General features: G+C 44.9%; 1 protein-coding gene across 1 annotated transcript in view; it reads right to left on the bottom strand.

Moving 5' to 3' along the window:
* Positions 1-25,209, bottom strand: part of DIS3L2 (DIS3 like 3'-5' exoribonuclease 2) — a 197,070-nt gene that overhangs the window by 112,319 nt on the left and 59,542 nt on the right. The window contains 3 exon segments of the mRNA XM_075570969.1: positions 53-165; positions 8,125-8,204; positions 20,112-20,285. Of these exon segments, the coding sequence (XP_075427084.1) occupies positions 53-165; positions 8,125-8,204; positions 20,112-20,285 (367 nt within the window).

Below are 25,209 nucleotides of genomic sequence, written 5' to 3'. Positions count from 1 at the left end.
AGAGAGAGAGATTTTTGTTCTGATCAGATATCCCTGGGGTGGGTTTCCTCACCTTCTGCACAAGGTACACGCTGGTGGCTCGCACACCGGCCATCACGTCCAGCTCGCTTCCTTCCTGGACAAAATAACTCACATCCGCAATATGAACTCCCACCTCAAAGTTACCTGCAAGGGCAGAAAACATCATGGTCAAGATAACGGATCAGAAACCTGGAGAACACTTAGTCCTGTATTATCAGCGGAGAACTGCTACCCTCAGCCATGTGATTTGGCAACGTAAAACTGAAATGTACAATGCACTGGCTAAAGTATGGGAAATTATCAAAAGAAGTGTCCACAGCCCCTGTCACCCTCTCTCCCTTTCTCCTGTGCCCTTTGGAATGCTCGCTCCCTTTCCGCATGACCTCTTTCGCTCTCACTCTCTGCTCCTCTTTGCTAGAACTGAGACCTGGCTCACTCAGTCTTACTCTGCTCTGGAAGCTGCCCTCTCCTATGGTGGCCTTTCTTTCTCCCACACTCCGCGCACTGATGGCGGGGGTGGAGGCGTGGGGCTCCTGCTCTCCTCTGTCGTTACCGAACCCTTCCTATTCCTCCCTCTCTTGCTTTTCCCTCTGTTGAGGCTCACACTGTCCAGATCTTCTCTCCTCTTCCTGTCCACATGGCGGTCATCTATCGCCCACCTACTTCTACTCATCCCCTTTCTGCCTTTCACTCTCACTTTGAATCCTGGCTCTCTTTCTTTCTCTCCTCAGACTCCCCTGTTCTCCTTGGGGACTTCAACTGCCACATTGATGACCCTTCTCCCCCTTGGGCTTTCCGCTTCCTCTCTAACCTCTTCGTTTGGCCTTCAACAGTGGACTGCAGACAGCACCCACAAGGATGGCCACTACCTAGACCTGGTTTTCACTAAAAACGTATCTCTCTCGGATTTCTCCATTTCCCCCTTTCCTTTCACTGACCATCACCTCATTTCATTTCCTCTCTCTCTCTCTCGCTTCTCCCGTTCTCCACCTCCCCCTCGTCTCTGCAGAGACCTGCGCTCTATTAACCTACTAGCTTTTGATTGAACTTTACGCTACTCCCTATCTTAGCTCTACTAACAGACCCTGACAACCTGGTCAGGAACTACAATTCTGTACGATCCTCCTCTCTTGATCTACATGCCCCGCTTTCTCTCTGCCGTTCGAACTCCAGACCATGGCTAAATTCCCACACGCGTATGCTACGTTCCTGCACTCGTTCCTCTGAACATCTCTGGAGGAAATCTCACACTCTCGCAGACTTCCTTCACTACAAATGTATGCTATCCCGTTTCAACTCTGTCCTCTCTCAAGCTAAACAAACCTACTTTTCTTCACTAAACACACAAGTCTAACCCACGCCGACTCTCCTCTCTCTGACGCCCTACTCAGACCACCCTGTGCTGCCTGTTCTGCTTCCTCCATCTCACCTGAGGACTTTGCGATTATTTCAAGGAAAAGGTGGAATCCATACGTCAGGCCATCCACTCTGTATCCTCCTCCCACCCTACACCGCTTCCTAACTCTCCTCCAGCCTTCCTTGACTCTTTACCCGCTGTCACAGAGGAGGATGTGTCATTGCTGACCTCCTCTTCTCCCTCAACCACCTGCCCTCTTGACCCCATTCCCTCCCATCTCCTAAAACCTCTTGCTCCTACTATAATCCCTACGCTCACACACATTTTTAACACCTCCCTCAACTCTGGTACCTTTCTCTTCTCCTTCAAAGATGCAACAGTTCTACCATTGCTCAAAAACAGCAATCTTGACCCTACCTGTCTTTCCAACTATCGACCTGTCTCCCTCCTGCCTTTTTCCTCTAAACTCCTGGAACATCTTGTATTCTCTCGCTTGCTCCATTTTCTCACAACCAATTCTCTCCTAGACCCTCTACAGCAGTGTTTCACAACTCCAGTCCTCAGGATACCCCAACAGGTCAGGTCTTAAGGATATCCCTGCTCCAGCACAGGTGGCTCAGTCAAAATGACTGAGCTGCCGATTGACCCACCCGTGCTGGAGCAGGGATATCCTTAAGACCTGACCTGTTGGGGTTCCCCGAGGACTGGAGTTGGGAAACACTGCTCTACAATCTGGCTTCTGCCCTGCTCACTCCACTGAAACAGCCTTCACCAAAATAACTAATGACCTCAATGCTGCCAAAGACAGAGGTCATTACTCTCTGCTCATATTACTTGATCTCTCTGCAGCATTTGACACTGTGGACCAACCTTGTCTCCTTCATATTCTCCATACTCTTGGCATTTGTAACAAAGCTCTAGCCTGGATCTCCTCTTACCTCTCCCATCGTACTTTCAGTGTCTCTTCTGCCAACACCTCCTCCTCTATTAATCTCTCTGTGGGGGTACCCAAGGGCTCTGTCCTGGGACCCCTTCTCTTTTCTCATTCTCTCTAGGTGACATAATCACATCTCTTGGGTTCAAATATCACCACTATGCTGATGTCACAGAAATGTACTTTTCTACCCCCGACCTTACACCTGCTGTACAGACTAAAGTTTCTGAATGTCTCTCGGCTTCCTATCAAATCCCAAATCTCACACAATTCTCCTCACTTTTAAAGTTTTACACTCTTCTGCTCCTCCTTACATCTCAGCCCTAATTTCTCGCTATACACCATCCCAGCTCTTGCGTTCTGCTCAAGGATGTCTTCACTTTACCCCTTTTGTATCTAAAGCCCTCTCCCGCCTTAAACCCTTCTCACTGACTGCCCCACACCTCTGTAATGCCCCCTCAATATCCGACCAGCACCCTCTCTATCCACCTTTAAGACCCACCTTAAAACACAACTGCTTAAGGAAGCATATGAGTAGCTTCATGGCTGATAATTAACACCTCATACATAAACCTTGGCCCATTGCAGACACACTTACCAGAACGCCCTCCTACTGTCTATGTACGTTCTTCCTACCAACCAATTAGATTGTAAGCTCCTCGGAGCAGGGACTCCTCTTTCTAAATGGTACTTTAATGTCTGAAGCACTTCTCCCCTTTATGTGTTATTTATATTATTTGTTATTTATATGATTGTCACATATATTACTGCTGTGAAGCGCTATGTACATTAATGGCGCTGTATAAAAGGACATACATACATAGGAACACAAACTTCAATGGCCAGTTATGGAGACGAGAATGAAAAAAAGCATTTTTATATAACCAATATATAGCTACTTGTAAATATAGGCAAATAACCTCTTCCGTGCTGTGCAGAACATATCGCCCTTCCAGCACAGAATTGATTAGGTGTCAGCATTACTCAGAATCCTAATGTAATAAGCCTGTTATGTGTGTGAACTTTCTGAGCTGGGTTACACAACCGACAAACCGAGAACGATCTCATGACATGAGAACATGCGCAGGCAGCCAATCAAAACAAACTTTGAGAAGGCTCAGGATTTCCCCCCACAGTGGGAAGTCCTGAGCAGACCCCCTGAGATCCCGGGCCTTTAATGGAAGCCCCAAGTAAATATTTAGTTACATATATTTACATAATGTGAGCGGTCAGGACTCAAGATGGGCCGGCTACGCCTGAAAACAAGGAAAGGAATCGAACTTCACTTCCACGGCTCGGCAAAGGTTTAACTCCTGTGTGTCTGGGAGGCTCGTTAAGTAACACCAGGGTGTTTAACACCTTCACATGGAGTACTGTTATTGCACTGAATGGATTCCTGCAGAGGCTGCGGCATCATAACATTAGATATACAGGGATTCCCTTCCAGGCGCAGTCGGTTCATCCCATTTGATGCAATAATCTGCCTATAGCTGTGGTGCTCAACCCCAATCCCCAAGACGCCCCAACAGGTCAGGTTTAAAAGTTCTCAAGTTCAGCACAGGTGTCTCAATCTTCGACTGCACCACCTGTGCTGAAGCTGGGATATCCCTAAACCGGACTTCTTGGGGGGTGGGGGGAGACCTGGGGAGTGGAGCCCAGCGTCCCTGCTCTATAGTATACATTGTTTGTTAATGGCCAGTCGTTTTCTGCATTCTAACCCGTTGGCTTCCCGGGCAATGAACTACACAGCAATATGCCGATAAAATGCACAAAGATGTGCTGCAAACCCTCGACAGCTAAAAGGTTATTAAACGGTCAATATTTTACCAAGTGCATAGTTGGTGCAGTATAGAAATCAATGTTATAGAAGCACAGTCACACAGACATGTATTGAGGTTTCTTATACCATAATGCGTTATAAAGTACTAAAGTGTATGTAGAACAATTACAGGCCTGGCGAACGCTCGCCTCAAAGAGTTTACAATCTAATTTAAGGTGTGAAGCACAGAGAGAAAAATAAAATATATATATATATAAAAAAGGATTTTACCCAAGGTCACAAGGATAATTGGACCTAAACTACTTCAAATAGCAGACTCCTGTTCCAAGAACTTTTATAACCAGTTACAAAATCAGACTGATTACACAGACTTCATTGAGATCCACAGCATATACCAGGGGTAGGAATTCCACGCACATGTCAGCAGGAGTATGTATGTACATGCATAAATCAAGAAAATGATGGCGAGGAGTAAAGTATTCAACAGTACAACTGAATGCGGGACAAGACCATGCCAGGACGCAAGATGCAAAACCTGCGCAATGCTCCACACAGCGGGCACAATACAAATACCACACAGGAATCTGGGGTACAAAATCAGATGATGGTTCACCTGTTCCTCCAGCAATGTTGTGTATCACCAATTAAAAGCCACTGGGAAATGAAGATGGACTAAAAAATAATAACTAAGCCAGAAACGCGGCTTCCACTTATATCATCTGATTGGTAAATGATCGATTTGCTACCTTGCATGTTTACTCAGGTAACACCCCCTATGTAATGCCCAAAATAAAAATGTCCAGATAAGACATTATGGTATCTTAAAAACACACCAGCCATGTGAAAGTCAGACTCAAGCTGGAGCACTGAACTGGGTGCACGGACACTATGCCTGCCACCAAATGCACCTTTCCCATACGTCTCTGCAAAACAAACTCGCACTGTCTCCAAAATCAAACTGGGTCCATTCGTAAGATACAGTGGAAACCTGGCATTTCTTTGCCGATTGATGCTCTGGGATGCAGTTATAGACAGAGCCCACAATACTAACTTGGACCGGCAGTGGAGTGCTTGTGAGGTCAGAGATCAAGGGTGTCAGGAAATCAGCCCTAGTTGAAGATTGCAGAATGGGAAGTGGCACCCATTCTCCTCCCAGGAGCAGGACCATGCTGGGTGTAGTGTGGCACCCTATCTAAGGAGCGGATGGGTGGCAGGTCACACCACTGAGGTTTTCCAGCACTCATGTTTTGACTCATCCATCAGCCTTATTCACACATCAGATGCTCCATGCTAGCTGATAAAGGGGAGGTTGGAGTCTACCAAGCACTAGCCAGAAATCTCTTGGTCATGCAGCGGTCAGCAGATACATCTTTAGGGACATACAGTCTAATGACCAGTACACCATGATCACAAGTACATTTATGGTGAGATATGGCTCAGAATGGTTGGCACTCATACAAATGCAGCTCGACACTGGCCACAGCTTCTATACAACATATTCGTATAACTCCCAATATCACGTATGCCAGGGGAGGCCAACTCCAGTCCTCAAGGGCCACATACAGGCCAGGTTTTCAGGCTATCCCTGCTTCAGCACAGGGGGCTCAATCAGTGACTCAGTCATAATGACTGAGCCACATGTGCTGAAGCAGGGAAATCCATAAAACCTAGCCTGTATGTGGGCCATGAGGACTGGAGTTGGCCGCCCCTGACGTCCCTTAGGAGTGAATGGTAAAATGTTGGTAAATGTATGGTAGTAATTCAAGATACTGCTATAATAGAACATATTGCACTAGAACAGCCAAACTACATACTACATACTAACATACTGTAATGTGGTGTGCGCAGATGTTTCTGCATTAATAAAGGATCTTATCACAGGCTGCCCCAGAAACCAGCAGGCATGGGGGGACACCGAACCACAGGAGCCTTCAGCATCACACACACTGTGCAAATCTACCACTGGACTGGATTCAACATAACAGCTGAGAGGCGCTGAGAGCTAACTGAGGGGCCTAAACAGGGATCTATTAGGGGCACATAAAACTCCGCTATGCCGTCACACCTTTGCGGACTCTGCGCTCTGGTGCTTTGATGGTCTCTGGCTAAGTGTTAACACCTTCCTCTGCAAGTTGTTGCATGTCTCCACCAAAAAGGAATACAATACGGTTTGGGATCTTTGTTAACAGTCCACTAAATGCTTTCTCTTATGCTCAATTTGGAGCACCAAGCGTTAGAAAGGTTGAGGAAAGACGTTCAGGCTGCCCTAAAACGTGGATGTAACAGCAACCCGAGCATCTTTCTAGTGCAAATTGTCAGCAGAAGGGTGCAGAGCAGATTTAGCCCTACAAGTGCAGAATAAGACAAGTTTGTGCAACATATCCATCTAACTGTAGACCAGGTTTTATACGCTCATCCCTTAGATTTCCAAGATTATAGTAACCGGTATCTGAACCATACAAAGAATCTGGAGTTGACGTACAGGCTTATAACAGTCATTTTAGAATGCCATTAATAAACCACCATCGGGATATATTTTCAGGCTGGCCGGCTGACACGCGCAGGCTGCTCAGCGGGATCCACGTACATGCGACCTTCCAGTTTGAATTTTACAAATTCATGGTTATTCCCCCCACAGACTACCTTCTGCGGTACACACACAGAGGATAAAAATGCCCGGAGAAATGAAACATCCTGCAGGCCACAATATTAAGTAGTGATGCTCACAGCAAATTGTATGAACCGGTGTAAGGAATATCGCCTGGGTGCCAGGCAGCCCCAGAAACTGCAGAGGTTCCGGTTATTCAGTAAAAGTTTACACTGCTATAGAAGAATGCAGAAACAAAAACCAAGGCTAATAAAGTCCGACACTAGTAGGGTCATTTACCTTTTGTATAAACGTTTAACTCTATCGGTGCCAGAGGGTCTTGCATTGCAGTGCGTTACAAGCTGCTCTGGCTCGGCAGGGGATTAAGTGAATATACAGACTGATCTTTACAGGGGTATAAAATCGCATTTGGCCCCTATCCAAAACCCGCGTCACATGGTGATGTAACGGCACTGGCATCTCTTTGTATGGCGGGCAGACATCTGGGGTGCAACATGTAAAGAAATGACATCACTGCGGAGCCGACTGCACAAGAGGAATCAGGAGCAGATGCAGCATGAACAGAAAAAGCAAGAGCTATTCAAACTGTAGTGTGTGTGTACACACACACACACCACACTCACACCACACACACACCATCCCTCTCACCCTGCAGTTGGCAAACACTGCAGGCTTCACCTCCAGCTTTCTCCAGCACAGCTGTCTCTCCCTTGTGCTAAAAACCTTAGAGCTGCAGAAACTCAACAAGACCAAGAAACAAGTGCCCCGGAAAAGACATCAATCCGTAAATACAACCCATATCTACTTTTTTGCTTAGAAGAAGGAACATACCGTACTTAGTCCCTCACTAGCCTGGATTGGCTTGGGATGCATTACAAAGTGGCAGTGGAGGTGTTAACTTCATGCTCTAGAACCAGTGATGTCACTGCAGGAACCAACAAGGATTCCAACCAGTCACAAACAGGAGTCCTGCGACGCCAATCCCTGTAACACGGACACAAGGCGGTGGCGGCTGCTTTTATTTCAGTACTCTAATACGAATGCACAAATCATGTAATGTCTGCGCAAACAAAGCAGCCATTTTTTTACTCTCCACGTAAACCAACAGCTACGAGTGTAACATCGTGAAAAGGAGACCTCCCCACAAAAAAACACAACTGTCTAACAAGAAGATGGTTTCAAGAATTGCAACTTTAAATGAGACCCAGCATTTCAACACGGATTAGCCAGTCTGTCTTCTCCCATATTCCAACATGTGAGCCCCGAGATTCCTTCTGGTCATGCACAAACCCAGAAAGAAAGATGGTGACTGGCGTTCTCCAGGTCATGTTTACCAATTGTTAACACCCATTATTCCCACAGATCCCGCCGCAAAATACCATATTACAGATAGCCTGATTCACATTAATTTGGTAACGCCGTACCGTCAGGGAGCAGCTTGCATGACAAGGCATCATCCAGGTCTCTAGCAGTCGCAGGATCGATGGTGAAAATGCAGTCCTTCCTGTGAATACAGGGGACAGGGAGGCAGAAGGTTACAAGGCGAATGTATGGAGAGAAAGTCTTCAAAACTGCCATCCAGTGAAACAGACCACGTTAAACGTACAGCTTACATGACCTAGAAACAGAAGTCTGTAAATACAGGGGTTAGACTGTACGTACATTGGCACAGGAGTAATACACATCTGAGCTCATACGGTACAGAACTATATCACATGGTTGGTGCTTTATGAAAGTGAAATATAAACATCCTCCTTTCTTCAAAATAGACTGAGCCACTTCTGTTTTCAGACACTTCTCTTCTGCATAGGACAATCAGGGAAACGTCCCAGGATGTTCTGAGAAAGTGAAATAAGTCCAAACCGCCCCATTGTGTCCCCCTAACTGGGAGTCATTTGACGGCCTCAAGTCAAAAACCATTTATGCCCAGTGAGAATATCCAGAAGTTGCTTCGTTAGTTGCATTCAATCTCTGCTTGTCCTCTAGCAGACATGCTTTGATGTAAGCGGATCTCAGAGAGCTAGTCATGCCCCCGTCTACCCATGTGGGCTCAGGGTCCTCTCTACAGGACGCTGTCTACTCTAGCACAGGGGTGGCCAACCCCAGCCCTCAAGGGCCACCAACAGGTCAGGTTTTCAGGATATCCCAGCTTAAGCACAGGTGGCTCAGTAGAAGACTGCACCCCGTGCTGAAGTAGGGATATCCTGAAAACCTGACCTGTTGGTGGCCCTTGACTGGAGTTGGTCACCCCATCTCTAGCGCAGGGGGCGCGGGATTTTTCTGGGGGGAGGGAGGGGCAGGGGTGGGGGCTGCGGGCGGTTGCAGAGGCCCCGCGCTCTTCCAAGGCATTGAATTGAAATGCTGGGGGATCGCGTGAGGCCTCTGCAACTGAACTTACCGAGGTTCAGATGGCTGCTGAAGCGTCACCATGCAAACGTGGCATCAAATGACGTTGCACGGTCATGTGACGTCATGTCACATGACCCTGCTGCGTCATTTGACGCCTACCTAAGAGGTATGGGGGCGCGAGCAGTGAAGGGAGCAAGCAGGGGGCACAGCTTCAAAGGTTTGCGCACTCCTGCTCTAGTGCATCATTCACACAAATGGTGTATTGATAAAAATGGTGAGATACGCACGTACATACGCTATGAGGGGCTTCCGCTTTCTTTTCGCTTCTATAGATGGTGATGTCCTTAACTCCTCTTCCCTTTTGACTCAGCAGACCCTTTGATTCTCACAGGAAGTTTGTTCTACAATCTTGTTTGGTGTATTACACCTTCACTACCACTCAATATATTGCACTGTGTTTTATGTATAGCCCATGATTTGGGTTATTTATTGTATTTGTTTTTCACATTTATATCACATATTTAGGTCCCATTGGATCAATGAAATGCACATATATCTATTATACACATTTGTGCGTTCTGGACAGTTTCTGTCTGTATCAGATGTTTGACCCCCAAGGCTTGGAAGTGCATTAAACATTCCCAACTTACACAGCACAAGTCACTCCCAGATCTACGAGGGACACAAGATGCTCGCTTCAAAATGAGCGACCCAGACTTTATAGAACGTGCAACATGCTGACCAGTCCAGAGACCGCAGACATCAGAGATCAGAGATAATACAAGAGACATTATTTCCCCGGAAAAAAAGACGCTGAACCACTGTTTTTACCAGAAAATCGGAATTTACATCATTAAACTACAAACGCTTAAGTGCAAGGTACAAAATAGTGCTGTATTGGGGGGGGGGAGGGGGGAAATGCACCATGCACCCTTCTGTACCACATCTCTTTATTTGTATTTTTTGTATTACTCATTCCTGATCATTGCAGCAACGTTGGAATTTAAGCTCTTCAATCAGATCTTAAGAGTATATTTCTATTCCCTGACAGATGTATACGCCATCATATCAGTTGTAAAATGAAGGCTGTTATAACTTTGCAAAGTTGTTCAAACATCTTAATGTGGCATTCCACGTACAAAAAGGGGTCCCTGCCCGAGATACTTCCCTTCGTAGGTGCTGCCGGTTCTTTGCGTCACGTGATGGATGCAGTCACGGGTTCCTATGGTCTCCCATGCAGCGGGAGACGTAAGCCTCCATATTGTTCACCCAGCCAGCCATGCTACCGGCAGCACCTACAGAGATAAGCATCTCGGGTAGAACGGGGTACCAGGAACTGAAATTAACATGGTCCAGCGCCAAAGACCCAGCTGCTCACCTAGAAGAAATTTTTAAAAAGCAGTAAGGGGATCCGCACCTTTAAATGATCAAACGAGCATCAGTGGTAGGGGTGTCATGTGTGTGCCACATACCTAGCTTCGGCTGATGGATACGGTATGGATTTAACGGATTTGCAGTGATTGCAGTGATTCCTCGCTCTGCTGTCGCTGTCCAACTCACCACTCCCACCATTAGTATGAATTGGCAGCCTGCACCATCTGGCTGATCTGAGGATCTGGTCTTAACAGAAACCGCTCTACTCATTAGATCTCCTGCTACATGATCCAACACTGTGCGCTCCAAATGCTACATTTAAGGTTCCAGTGCCAACATCAACGGCTTTGATGTCAAATGAAGGATTAAGACTTCACTAAAGGCTCAAATCAGACAGAATACAGAGGATTAGTGGCCAGGTCAATGGTGTCTCATTTCATCATTCAGTGAAATGGTTACACTGTGCAACCAGCCACAAAAATCCCCCTTTGCCTCCTATATTCTTCGTGTCATAATATTTACCAAGGGAAAGCAGCAAATTGTGTTAAGGATAATGCAAACTTACCCTCCTCCCCTCATAGAACAGGCTGCAGTACACGGGAAACCCGAATATTCCCTGCTCTCCCGAAACACAACTTTGTGCAGAAATTGACCAACCTTTTCCATTCCAGTTCTGCAGACCTGTGGTCCTTCAACCAGTCACCTCCTTAGTCACATTCCTCTACTGCCCTAACGGAGGGGCAAGCGGTCAGCAGCTGGAATTCTTACAGGTGTTCATTCGCAGTGCGCACGGCTTCACTCTGCAGCATGCACACTTTCAAATAGGTGAGATGGTGGGAGGGAGACCCCAAGTGAGAGGGGGGCTCTGGTGAGATAATGAGGGAGACCCCGGATGAGGGTAGGACCCCAGCTGAGCGGGGGAGCCCAGGTGAGAGAATGAGGGGGATCCCAGGTGAGAGGGTCCCGAGGTGATGGGCTGAGAGGGGGACCCCAGGTCAGTAAGAGGCTGCTCACACAACAGTTACCACCCCTCAACCCCCCAAAAAAATATATGACATTTATAAGTGAAATAGGCTTTTGACTCATAGATGGCTTCATAATTACTGTACAAACAATGGCAAACGAAAACAAAATGTAGACAAAGGATTTAAAAACAAGGGCACGTGTGTCAATGGGCTACTTTTAATCTATTAACCTTTTCAGTGCCCATATGACGTACCTGGAGCAGCATGAGCAGTGGCACCAGGGGTACAATTGACGTACCAGGTACGTTATAGCAAGATGTCCAGGGGGTGGGTGGGTGTGGCAGTCATGTGATGACTGCTGAAGTGTACAAGAGGTAAAAGCTTTAGTACCCAAATGATTGGCACCCTGTCAGGGCATTTCTAAAGCAGGTGGTTGGTAAAAACAATACTCAATGCCTGGGTACCCTGTGCCATCGAGAGGGAATGAAGGGTCAGCGTAGGGCAGGAATAAATGCTGTTGCTGAAATAAAGGTCAGTGCTTTGCCTGGGAGGTAAGAACGATGAGACTACGTTGCATGTGTTCACGTTTAGACAGATTATTGCCATTTGAACATTTTTTCTGTCGCGAGTAAGAATTCTTATTAAAACCTTCATCCTAGATTTCATTGTACCCGCCCGTGACAGACTCTCCTACCTATATGCCGTACATCTGATGGAAACGGCAGACAGCTTACACAGGGAAATCACTGCTGTTTCCAATCAAATGTCCATGGAGAACACCATTAACGCCACCAGCATTTTGGGAAACTGCGGGTACCGAAGCAAAAGAAAAGCGGTTCAGCTCCAGGGAACCTGGTACCAATGCTGCAAAAAAGGTTTTTAAATAGGCGAGATTGCAGCTTGAAGGCCAAAACTTTCTATAAGAAAGTAATTCTGGAGGTGGCAAAGGGAAAATAATGGAGGTATGTTCCCAATTTTGTTATTGTCTAAACGCACAGACTTGAGCTACAGCTAGTTTTTCCCTTCATGCCTCTTTGCCACTGGCACCAGCCGTTGACACCATACGGTGAAGTGAAATGGAAACCGCCTGTTCGTTTCAAGCTGGACGTGTCCAGAAGCGTGACTGCTCTATGCAATACGTGTTTATTTTCTAGTGAAGAAACCGGCCTTGGGTTGCAATGGCTGGTCCCGCTCCAAGTAAGGAAACTGACAGTGTCCTTACTGATGTATTACTCCACTACAATAATAAACGCTTGCAGAAGAAGGTCCATGTTTGAGGCCTGCACAACCCATTCCAGCTACTTGCTTAGAGCTCTGCTGTCACAGGAGTTTTAACACTGAACAGTCTTTTCGGCGCTTTCGAAACAGAAAGCCCTGAATCATTGCGTACGCTGCGGCAGGAACAGCCCGTTGTCATGAAACTTCCTAACAAACACGCAGTTCATAACCAGGGAAAGAGCATGTTTGGCTTCTGAAAAACCTACCTATTCAGAGAACTGAAGCAACATTACTCACACAAATCAAACCAAAAACACCTAAAAGTCCTTAAAACAACAATTATGCAAAATTGAAAAAATTCAAAGAGTGAAAGTGAGGCAGGTGGGTTTGCCGCGTTACGAACATTGACAAAGTTAATTTATGCCAGATCATCGCAAAAGTAATATGGCAAAGAAAAATTGGTGCACCAAGTAGCAAGTTCTGCATGGTGAATGCCACCGGTTGGGTAGTTGAGTCTGGAAACTGGCTACACTAGGTAAACAGAAGCACTTTGGTTGATATTAGATGACAGTAATACTCATCTCCGAATCTCTGGTTTTAGCGTTAACTCTGTTGTTGGATGCATCGCCTGTAACAGATTTTTTACATGAATCAGGAAAAGATCAGCTGTCTCTGGGACATGCCGTGCTGACCATTACCAGACAGCAATATCCCCACAAAGATGCATACAATAGAGATTCCAAAGGAACCATTTCACACCATAACATTTCAACTCCTTCGTTGGGTCATACCATCAAACCTGGCAACTGGTATACACACGGGGTCGGTATAAATGGTGTGACACACTAAAAACACAATCACACCATTCAAATCTTTTCAGCTCCCATGTCCCAAATCTTCCAAACATGGGAGCTTTGTTACTACTGTACATTCCCAGGTCTTTAGTATGGGTGGAATCAAAGGCCACGAGAGGAGCCTGCTGGAGAAACTAATATTCATTTGACAAGTTCAACGTTCATATCAAACCATCCACTAGACAAGTAAATATGGAAGAAAAAGCTAAACGATGCTAAATGCCAGCAAACTCCGTGCTGATGCGGTGAAACCAGAGCTGTGCAAATCAGAGAAAAGACAGCTGAGAGCCACTAATGTAACCTGTGATGACATGGAAACAGACTGGAAGTGCTACAAGGCTGCATACAACCATGCTCCAACAGCTCGGAAATGTCAAGACTGGTTAGGTGGCAGCAATGACGACCTAAAGAAACGGATGGGAAAAACTGCTGCATTTATCCTGATTGTTACAACGTCCAAGGCCATCATCTGTTCAGTATCTAACCAAGGAGGTGCGGTACATTATGTGAAAGTAACAACGCCGTTACAGCACATTATAGTCTGAAGTAATATTACTAAAGCATTCCTCAAATCTCACCAACAATGCATTCACATTGACCATTGTGGAGACCAGACCTTTTTTTGCCTAAAGGTGGTACATTCACAATTACACATGTAGCACCGATGCTGAAAGTAGTCATTGCAATATTTACCTGCCAAAATACCCAAAATGTTCCATGTATGAGTATCTTCACTTACATAGCACTATCCATGTACACAGAGCTTTACAGCAGTAACACACGTGACAATAGGAATAAGCGATTCATACTGTACATAAAAGTAGACAATCGGAAAAGGAGTCCCTGCCCCGAAGAGCTTACAATCATATGCAATGCACGGGGGGGGGGGGGAGATAACCTCATAATTCAATCAAATTCATTTATAAGTGAAAAGGGTTTCCATCTTTACCATCTCACATGTGCAGTGTCCCCCTTACCAGATCTCTCAAAGTCAAAAGGAACTTCACTCCATGTCCTTACTACCAAAAAAAACTATTGGAATAAAAAGTAGGCGACACCAACGCCATCTTGGCACTAAACATAACCGATTAGCAGTTCGAAGACTCTCCAAATACTTTTGCAGGAAGAGAGACAGAAAAAACCGTAATGAAGTTTGCCTGAAAGTAGAAATGTACACTACCAAGAACCGTTTCGCCCTTACCCTTGCAGTTTGATATGGCTAAAGAAGCATTACACCAAGAAAACACAGGCGCCATTTTTACATATGGCTACCAAATACTGAGTAGGATGCAATGAGGTGGGTGATGCCAAATCCATAATGCACATGAAACAGCAGCACATAGTAATAATATACAGTATCCTTAATTAGTGCTATTGAACATAGCACTGTCTATGGGACACTTGCAGGGTGAGACCATGTCTGAAGAACGAAAATTCAAACTCAAGTGGGGTGAATCCCCAACCGCTTTTCTTGCCAAAACAGGCGCTTCCTTAGAAGGGACGCGAGACCTCCCATGCTGGTGTCAAGCACATGATCATTAAACTCCATCTGTACTACCAAGGAACAAGCCGAACAGATTACGGTGTAAAGTTCATGAACAGTTCCCCTGTACTAATGTTTCCAAGAGGAACAAGCATCGCTGCCGAGTTTGTCTGCACAGAACACACGAGGGCGTTGGGAGAATTAGGGATAGGGGGACAAATTGCTCCTTGGTGTGTCCAATTTCTCGTTTATTGTGCATCACACGAGCTGCAAGTTGAATTCGGTGGAGAGACCACCTGTGCACACAGTGCAGAAATATAATACCCAGCAGGGGTTTTAACAGCCGGAGTGTGAATTTCCCCAGGTTTATTAGCATAGGGTCCTGTAATTTCCTCTGCTTCTTGCATCGTTCAGCTTGGATCGGAAGAGCGACACCTTCTCTCGGGGCAGAGGCAGGTCACCATGTGGACCTCTGGCTACGCCATCTTCCCCTTTTCTCCTCCGCTCGCTATTTTTAGTTCATTGTTTTGTATTTTGGCAGCTGAGAAAGCGCCGGCTGTAATTTTACCTCCAGCCTCAGATTTCTCCTTAAAAAGCGAATACAATGTCCTGTTTATAATAATAAAAATCGCTCACTGGCAGAGGGATGGAGGGCGGGGGAAAAAAACAAAAAAAAACATGGGAGACCAAGTAACTGGAAAATGTAGAGCAAGCAAAAGCCTGCAAGCCAATTGTGAGTGCGTGTAATTCCTGCGGAGGTCTCTGAACCCGCGTGTTACAGCTGGGAGGGATGGGATGCAGGTGCATTACGAGCCATGTGGTCACTTGTTTTTAAAGCAGTGATCGGTCCCAGAATGCATTAATGGCATACATTAACCGCTTGGTCGCTGGAAGGGAAAGCAATAATGGTGTTAAATGGGACATGCCTATAGGAGGGAGAGGGAGAGAGACAACTTATGGCCTCGTGATCCAGTCTCAAAAGGGGCACATATATTATTTAATCGTTGCTCATTTTAAGGAGTCACCGTTAAATTACCTGAAGCTAATGGGTTTTAAATTCACAAATACAGAGAACAGGTCTGTAATTTAATAATACACCGTCTCCTTCCCCTTGAATGAGGTTTTCCGATTCCCCCCAAAACACTGACCTCTTCAGCTTTTCTTTTGTAGCAGCGCTTGGCAACGGGATATGATGGGAACGCGGCAGCTCCCAGGGAGGCGTTGTACGCCTTTACTCTCCCGCCAGTGTTTGGACTCCTCTCCCTTCCCTGATCTATTCTCTGGACTCGTGTTCAAATCTTCCTCTATGATCACACTTTCCTGGCTGCGTTTTCGCCAAAACTGAAATAGTGTTCACAGAAGGTTCTCATACTAAAGGAGACCCTTTTCTTGGGCCTCCTCACTTTTCAGCCAGGACCAAAGCTTATCAAGATCGTGTGACCAGAAATCTCCTTACCTGTCGCAATTGCTCAGAAGTAGATCGCTTAGCCACGCTGCAGGTATAATGCGAGTATCTTTGCTGGTGTCGGAAAAGCGGTTATGTGCAGACAGAGGGGGTTGGAGGTTATTACTTTGGGAGACATCAAAGTAGTTTTTTGTTCCAGGAACCCCAACTCTAAGCAGGGTACACCGTGTTCATTTAGAATAGAAGAAAGCAGTACTGCAATGTTAACACCCGTCTGTTTGACAAGTATGCAGACCCCCTGGGTCTTTGCCAAGTTCCTTTCCTCTCCTTTCACCCAGTTTCCTCCTGGGCTCGGCCGTTCCTGCCCTCGGTACAATAGGAAGCACCGAAACTGCATTGGTACGAAAGCTCCCCAGGTCTTTCCAAGTGTAAACATGGCAACAATGAACATTCAGCCACGGAAACGGATTGGCTACATCGATTCTGAGCCACTAAAAATAGCAACATGACAATTTAAGTCAAAGTTATTGATCTGCGAGGCAAACAAATACTTTGAACCCATCGGTCAATGGACTGAAAACATCCGTTCCTATTCAGGATCAGTTCCAAGAACACACAGATCGTTGAGCGAGTGGGGAGGAAGGATTATTATATATTTGCTTTTTTGGTTGTAGGAGCCAGTTGGAAAATTGTTTTTGCAAAAATCCCAACTTTTTTTTGGTGTTTTTTTACACACACAAATGGCTTTAACTTTCACTATTCCTTTCTGATCCGGCACTACGCATAATCCTCCAATATCTCCACTCTCAAAGTCCTTTACTTAATACTGGAAAGTTACAAGGATTTCTGATGAATATAGAGACAAGAAAAAGGTAAACACGGTTAGAATGCTCTGCAGTGGCAGGGTTAGAATGCTCTGCAGTGGCAGGGTTAGAATGCTCTGCAGTGGCAGGGTTAGAATGCTCTGCAGAGGCAGGGTTAGAATGCTCTGCAGAGGCAGGGTTCCCAGGACAGGAGAGAGCACATTGCGTTACAATCTCCGGACACAGGTGCTTTATCTTCAAGCTACAAAAATGAACAAACTCAGAGGGGGGAAAGAACAGACAAATTAGGCATAGCTGTGGTGCTTTGTCCATTCAATATGTACATATAAATAGGCTGAACTGGGTTGTTCCTGCATAATGCAGAGTTTACAATAAGACTTTCCAACACTCTTCATCTTGTACCTCCTTTTTAAATTGAGCACCTTAACAGGGCTTAGGAAGACCCCCTCAGTAAAACAAAAGGGTCGTTCATCTCAAAACCAAACACTTAATTTCACTCCACGTTTCTCATCTTCAGGAATCCTCTTCTCACACAAAACAGTTTAATTAGTCTTTTTAACTTACTTAAAAATGAGATAAACAGCATGTCCCATAATAATAATAGCATGTTCTTGTATAGCGCTGCTAGTTTTACGTAGCGCGTTACAGAGACATTTTGCAGGCGCAGGTCCCTGCCCCACGGAGCTTACAATCTATGTTTTGGGTGCCTGAGGCACAGGGAGAGAAAGTGACTTGCCCAAGGTCACAAGGAGGCAACACCGGGAATTGAACCAGGTTCCCCTTCAGACTAAGTGCCAGAGTCAGTGTCTTTACTCACTGAGCCGCTCCTTCAGCCCTAGGAAAATCAGACGCGAAGTACAAGTTCTGAAATTCGCGGCTAGGATCTCAAGCCAAAAAGAGGACCAGGAAGCCTGGGTGTTTATCCCGGTCAGGGTAAGCCTACCGAAGCAGGCGCCCTGCACCTATTTGAGCCTAGATTTCACCCCCAGTAAGTGTGATTTGGTCTGTATTTTGTGTAGTAAGCGGGTTTACCCGAATAAACTTCATTTTGTTCTACTACCTTGTTTTGGCTAGAGAATGTACCCGGTATAAATATAACTATTGTTAATAGTCCAGGTCTCCTGTGACAGGCTTTTTTCTGAAGAATAATATATGATGAAGAATAAAAGAACTTGGCCCTTACATTACCATAACTGCCTCCCAAACAGTTTCGACATTGAGATTCATTCACAAATTGTCACATTCAAATGAATGATCAAACTAGCGCATGCACCACGGCTATTGTAGAAGAATGGAGAATGCCCTGCCCAGCTTACAATTATGTTTCTAGCATCCGAGACCCAAACGTGCCTGAGGTTACTGGCACTGAGGCCCTCCTTAACGTCCTATTCTATACACTAACTTATACGAGAGCAGGATCATTTGGACAGTTTCCATACATTCATTAATAAACACAGAACGGTGTGTGATTAAGTACAGTGCAATTATGCAATAGGACTCCATATGTCAGTACAACACTTATAATTCACTCATCACCCTCCTCTTCATATGGCAGAACTTGTATCATCTGTGTCTCACCCCGACACGCCACTGCTCCTTGCACGAGGACACCTTGTATTCCTGCTATAGATTGTTGATGTGAAGGAATCCAATCTTCAATCCGGAGATGAAAGGTGCCTCCAAAACAATACAATACTTATCCAAACTTAAAGATTTGTAAGAACATGCATATAATCTTAACAGCCCTCGGACATAGCTGGGAGAGACCAAGATGGCCACCTGTGACCAGACTTCCCAGAGTGGAACACATGGTCTATTCTCCTAAGATTTTTGCATTCCACTGTAAAATCCAATGAGGCTACTATTTTTCTGGTGAATGTAAGAAATATATAAGCCTTTTCTGTTTAAATACCTCCTCTTCCTCCCCAGAACCTCATGACTGTCTCATTTATCAATCCAGTAACAAAGGAGGGAGAGGGAGTGGGGGGTATGATACCTTGTATTGGACCAACAAGTAGTTGATATCTTACAAGCTCTCAAACTTCTCAGGACAATACCCGATGAAGGACCCCGAGAGGTTGGAAAGATTGTAACACATCAACTACTTGTTGGTCCAATAAAAGGTATCATACCCGCTCCCCCCCCTCCCTCCTTTGTAAATACATGGGAGAAAGGACCAACACTTTGATCCACCTTTCTTTGCTCCTTTATCAATGTTACACAAATCTGCAGTAGCCATGTATCAGAATGGTGGGGTTTGTGAGTACACGTGTCTTCTGCTAACAGAGGTCAGCAACACACTTCAAAGCAGTACAGAAGGGCTACTTCAGACTTGCCACAGCCTAATAAAAGCAGAGATTATTGTACCCATACCCCAAAAAATTCACAAGGACTGGGACATCCCAATTTACTGTACTTTTATAGACACAAATTTAGAATAGGCTTAGAAACCTAAAGTTATACAAAAAGTCCAAGAAAAAACCCTATCTGCAGAGAAGGGAAAGGGAGAGAAAAGAAATAAGATGGAAAAAACACATTTGCCTAATCCTCATGTACTCAGTGGGCATTTCACACAACGCATTACCGAAATTCAGTGTCGAGCAACATTGCCTCTTCCATGTGGGCGAGATGTTCTCATCGTGTAAAAACTAGCTGCCAGTTACAAACCTAATAAAACCAGCCATTTTGAAAAATTATTGGGAGCTGTTTTTTGGGGGGGAGGGGTATGCACTGTAGACGTTGTGTTATAACCATATTGTTCCCATTTCAGAGGCACACACAGTTGTGCTGCCAAGATGGTTAACATATCAGAAAGGTGGAGAGTTAATTGATAGTAACCCAATTCCCCAACTCTGTAATTGGGACGTACAGAAGAGCGATAACGGAAAAACATCCCCAGTTAATCCCATGTCAACCCCAAGCACGGAGACTGCGCTCACCTTAAATCTTTCCTCTTTCGGAACTCTCCCTGCGGGATGGTCCATGGCAGACTCTGGGGCAGGCATTGCAAGACCTCATTGGAGAAGTCCGAGAAATCCACACCATATTCCATCAATATGCCCTCTGTCTCGGGTTCAATCTCTCCTGCCTGGCCAAGGCTCTTCATTAGTTGCCTGGTGATGAGAAGGAAAGTTACTCACCATGTTTAGAGGAGAAACAAGGCTTATCCAAAGCATCACACAGTTGAGGATTAAACAAGTCAAGTATACCTGTTTGCACATAACCAAAAAGCATACGCAGCTTTATCGAGTTTAACGTGACCAAACGCTCAGAGTTCACCTCAAAAGTATCAGGACTTTGGACCCATCACAGAGAACACCACACATACCACACACCACATAACAAATTAATGCCAAGTGTATGATGGACTTTAGGAACAGCAGGAAGATAGGCGATTAATAAAGTGAAGGAGGAGAATTTTGTAGAGGAAAGAAACTGAACGTAAAGAGGGGGAATAGAATAGTGTTCGATTCCTGACTGGATGCGCCATGTGAGGTATGAGAACAAAGTTACCGTAGTAACAGCTCAGAATACCGCCGGCGCATGATATGTTACGACATGGGACGTCCTTGGTGTGGTAATGAACTGGAGCACCTCTGGCAAAGAAGGATATTATTTAGTTTGTCATAAGTAGACAACCCTCATGAGCTTAATTCCCTCTTTACACACACAGTACAAATCTGAGAAAATAAGCCGTCCAAAAGCATGAATGAGTTTCTCAAGTCCATTTTTTGATTCAGTACTTTCTTAAACCACTCTATATATGGGAAGCTAGATACGTGTGCTTATTTGCATGTCGTTATCCAGAATCCGTGCGTGTAGTTAAACCAGTGTATGACGTGAACATACTTTGGGGGTCTTGTCACAGACATGTAAATAGTGCGCGCCGTTCTGACCTTTGCCGTCATCCCTTTAATCTCTTTGCATCAGCTTTTCCCACCTGTAATGAGGTAACACTGGCCCCGTCTCCACTCTGCTGTAAGAAGTGGGTGCATGAATGCCTCAGAAGCACAAACGTAAAGGACTGTGTTTATGTAGAGCTTTCTTATTACAAAGTGTTGTTCTAGCAGAGATCAAGCAGAGTGCATGAGCGTACGAAGCAGCGGCAGGCTGATGGGACTAGTTGGGACTTATCCATCTTTCATTTCTCAGTATACCGCGGCGCTGACAACCAGAACAAGGAAACCTGGACGGCGTGTCAGCAGTTTACACAAAGCCTGCCATACGCACATAGAATAAAGTTCATTATGTGTGATTTCATCCCTTCTTAACTTGCCTGGAATAAGCAATTACATTCGTGCCCAAACAAAGCTCATCAGTCTGCAGGGAAATTACAGTCCTGGGAAAAGGTGCTTTATCTTATGAGCTGATGTTCTCTGGCCACTCCCAGATCTCAGAAATGTCATAACTCAGAGCATTTCATGGGGAGACGAGGCGCATCTCTAGCCTGTGCCTCACATGTTCCATTATTATACATCCACCTTGCACAGCATTCCCTGCCCCATCAGATGGTTACATTAACTAATGGGTGTATTGGGTGATGCTTCTGCGTGTCAATCAGCCAAGTAATTCTTAAAAAGGTGCAAACAGTCCCTGACAAAAGTTGAGAAAAACCAAAGCCTCGCGACTTACCAACATCTATAAAGCTCTCTACCCCCGGTACTGGTCCATTTCACAACCAGCACGGAATATACACTGCCCCAGGACAATATGACAACTCCACACATTGTATGTTACTTTCAAGCAATTAATAATGAAGCAACAAAAGCATTGCTAAATCCAGATTGTCTATCACAAGGAGGAGTCTTGATGCCAACATTTCAGTGCTCCAGGGACCTTCATCAGCTTCCATAACCACAGTACCACCCAACAAAAAGAACGCAAGTCCCAGCTTTACCAGATTGTGATTTTTTCCCCTCAGGATGTGTAATGGCTCCAATATTCTGAATAAATAAAACCGCAACCTGGTGAAGCAGAGATTTGGGTTTACACAGTTTATGAATTAGTAGTTTACTCTTGGCTCGGAGTAACTAACCAGTGCATCTTTTGCACATATCGACGCTTATGCATTTTGATTTTGTGTGCATCATTTTAACTCCATACCCCAGTTCTACCCAAGCTCTATAATGCATCTCCTTTCATTTTACCCAAACTAAAAATAATACTATAGCTAAACATTAATGAAAAATGCTAATTGAACACGTAAGAAATTACCAAAAGCTGGTATAGTTTGAATCCATAACAAGGAACAGCACGGTGAGAAGGGTGCATTATGAAGGAGCCACTCAAACATATCTAGTTGATGAGCAAATGAAAAGAATTCCACAGCCTCCGGGCTAAAAAGGAGAAAGCAAAGAGATTAAAAAGGAGCGGTCCAAGTGAAGGAGGGTGTGGGAGAGGGTTAAGAGGGATCAGAAAAAATACATTGGTTTTGGTAGATCGGATATAGTAGCTGTACGGGTCCTGGAGAAATGTACATTTGTTGTAGATCACAATAATGAGGAACAAGAGTTTTTCATGGATTAAAGTATACCATACAGGGTTTTGGACGATACGGAGTTTGTGGATGGGGCAACATGTTCAGAGCAGGGTTATGATATTTTCTACAAATGTAAAGATGCATGGTGAGGAATTGGGAAGACCGGAAGACAACTTCATAAGACATGAATTTGTATGAAGACCGAATTTGGTGGCCAGATGTTTTCCCACCTTTAGTTAGAAACCTACCAATAGGTTAGCACGAGATCTTCAGGACAGTATGTTACTATTGCAATATTTAGGTAGCACGTGTCGGTAAATGGCAAACCAGTCCAATCATAGTACCTTCACTAAATAATAAAGATCCTACCTTCTCATGTATCAAACTAGCAGATGTACTGGAGGTCTCAAGTCAACACAACAGTACTTCTACAAAACGTAGCAAACAAATGATCTTGCTGTACACTATGCCCCCAATGCCACTGGTTTGTTTCCATCCATTACGGCTTCAGACAGGAAGTTCACTGTTTTCTAGTGTTACACCTCTGAATTCTAACGTCAAAGTACAGTATTTGCTCACACCTTTGAATTAGCGTACTACTTGGTTACATAACTTGAGCACTGTAAGTAGCCGTGTCACATAACGTTTTATTGACCAAGTTCAAGCGAGCTAATTAAAGAGTGGAAAATAAATGAATGCGGCCACTAAAAGAAGTCGGCCTGCTGGTGTGCCGATTATTATTACACACTAGTGTGGCTTGTATCAGGCCTCCCACAGATCAGGGATAACAGCAGATCAATAAAACAGGGCCACACTGCAGCCGGTAGACCAAGACCATGTTTTGGACAAGGATGTGGGCAGACTCCTTCGATCAGTAGGCTGCAAAGCCTGGGCAACATATGAGCTATGTCCTCATTGATTGTCTGGCTGTATGAGCCAGATCAGTGTGTGAGCCCTCTCCATGTCCTATCACTGCAGTAATTACTCTTTAAATAAGACTGTGCTCTGAAAATTGGTAGGCATGAGATCCCCAAAACAACAAATGGAAAAATCTTGAGTTACAGCCTAAAACTTTCAAAAAGAAAACGAGAGGCGCATCTTCTGACAGCAGCAAGATGGACAATAGCGCTTCAATGGAAGCAGGCGATTATACCCGCTCATCAGATGTTTCAGGAAAAAGTTCGACATGTTCTGGAAAAGGACAAACTCATGGCATTTATAAACAATTCCCTGGTTACATTTCAGAAGATATGGAGTCCCTAGATAAGGGCCTTTCCAGAAGATATATCGGCAACGCAAGACACACATATTTAAAGATTTTAAGGGAATAGAAGCAGGCCTTTAAAAATCCTACGGTTATTTACCAAATTCTAGTAAAAGTGCTGAGAAATTAATGTGACTGCTATGGTCTCTTCCCTCCCCCCAATATTTATTATTCATTTTTTATTGTAGTGTTGGTTGTTCTATTGTCCCTAACCCACCCTTTTTCTTTCTGTACCCACCCCTACCCTCAATATAATATAAAAACAAATACAAGTTTGTTTCGAGAGAGAAAAAGAAAGAAAATGAGAGATTACATTGGCAGCCTGATATCTCTTTAATTGCTGAAATACACAGAGCGTTGAAAGTGTCGATGATCCCAGTGTGTTTCATCAACAACCTCTCGAACCAACAAAATACTTTCCCTTGTTCCTTTAAAATCAAAAAGGAGCCCAGTTACATGGAGACAGGTCATCTAGCGCAAGAGCTGCTAAAAACTCCCTGTGGCCAGGATCCATTTGAGAAGCCCGCTTGTAGCTAGCATGATGAATCATTACAAGATGAGGCTCTGGGCCCCCCGATAAAGGCATAACAGAAAGCAGCAGACTAAAGCAGCATAATGAGAAAGACTCCCAAAGGCCGCATCGTAAGTTTTTAGAATGGTTCTCTATAGTCCAGTTTAAAAAGTACATTTGAAAGTAGGCAGTGAGTGCATCCAAGCTACAATTGGAAACATTTCCAGACTGAGCTGTGGAAGACTGGGCAGACCTTTGAGGGAGACAATAGGTGAATGCTACATGTTTCGGCATTCGACTCAGACCGGTTCCATGGGTTCATTATTGATATGGTCGGTGGGTAATACTTTAGTAGGATGAGCAGACACTACAGACAAATTGAAAAAAAATGTGTAAACCTGAGAATTTGTCCGTTTAGAAGTTGCGAGAAATCAAGCACTTGTGCCACAGAAATTCAGACACAAAATACACAATAACGATGTTCACTTCTGTTAATGACCGAAGAGGAAATAATAATAATAACCAACTGCAGACTTGACCAGAAACAGCCTGGGACATTGTGTGAGAATGGGAAGTGGAAGAATGGTGCGAGAATGTAGATACAGCAATCCTGTAGATGAGCGATACAGTAACAATTCACATTCAGAAGGCTGTTCTGCTGTTCACGCAGCATTGAATGGGTTAGTGTCTCTGGGTGCAGCTGTGCAATGGTCCCCCCCAAATTCTCCCCCGGTTGTTGGTTCTGATGCTTCCTCTGAGCGTCACACTCCCAGTGAGCCGGTC

This window comes from Ascaphus truei, chromosome 14 (assembly GCF_040206685.1).
Source record: "Ascaphus truei isolate aAscTru1 chromosome 14, aAscTru1.hap1, whole genome shotgun sequence".
Taxonomy (NCBI): domain Eukaryota; kingdom Metazoa; phylum Chordata; class Amphibia; order Anura; family Ascaphidae; genus Ascaphus; species Ascaphus truei.
Note: the sequence above shows the minus strand (reverse complement) of the source record. Positions and strands in the feature narration are given on the sequence as shown.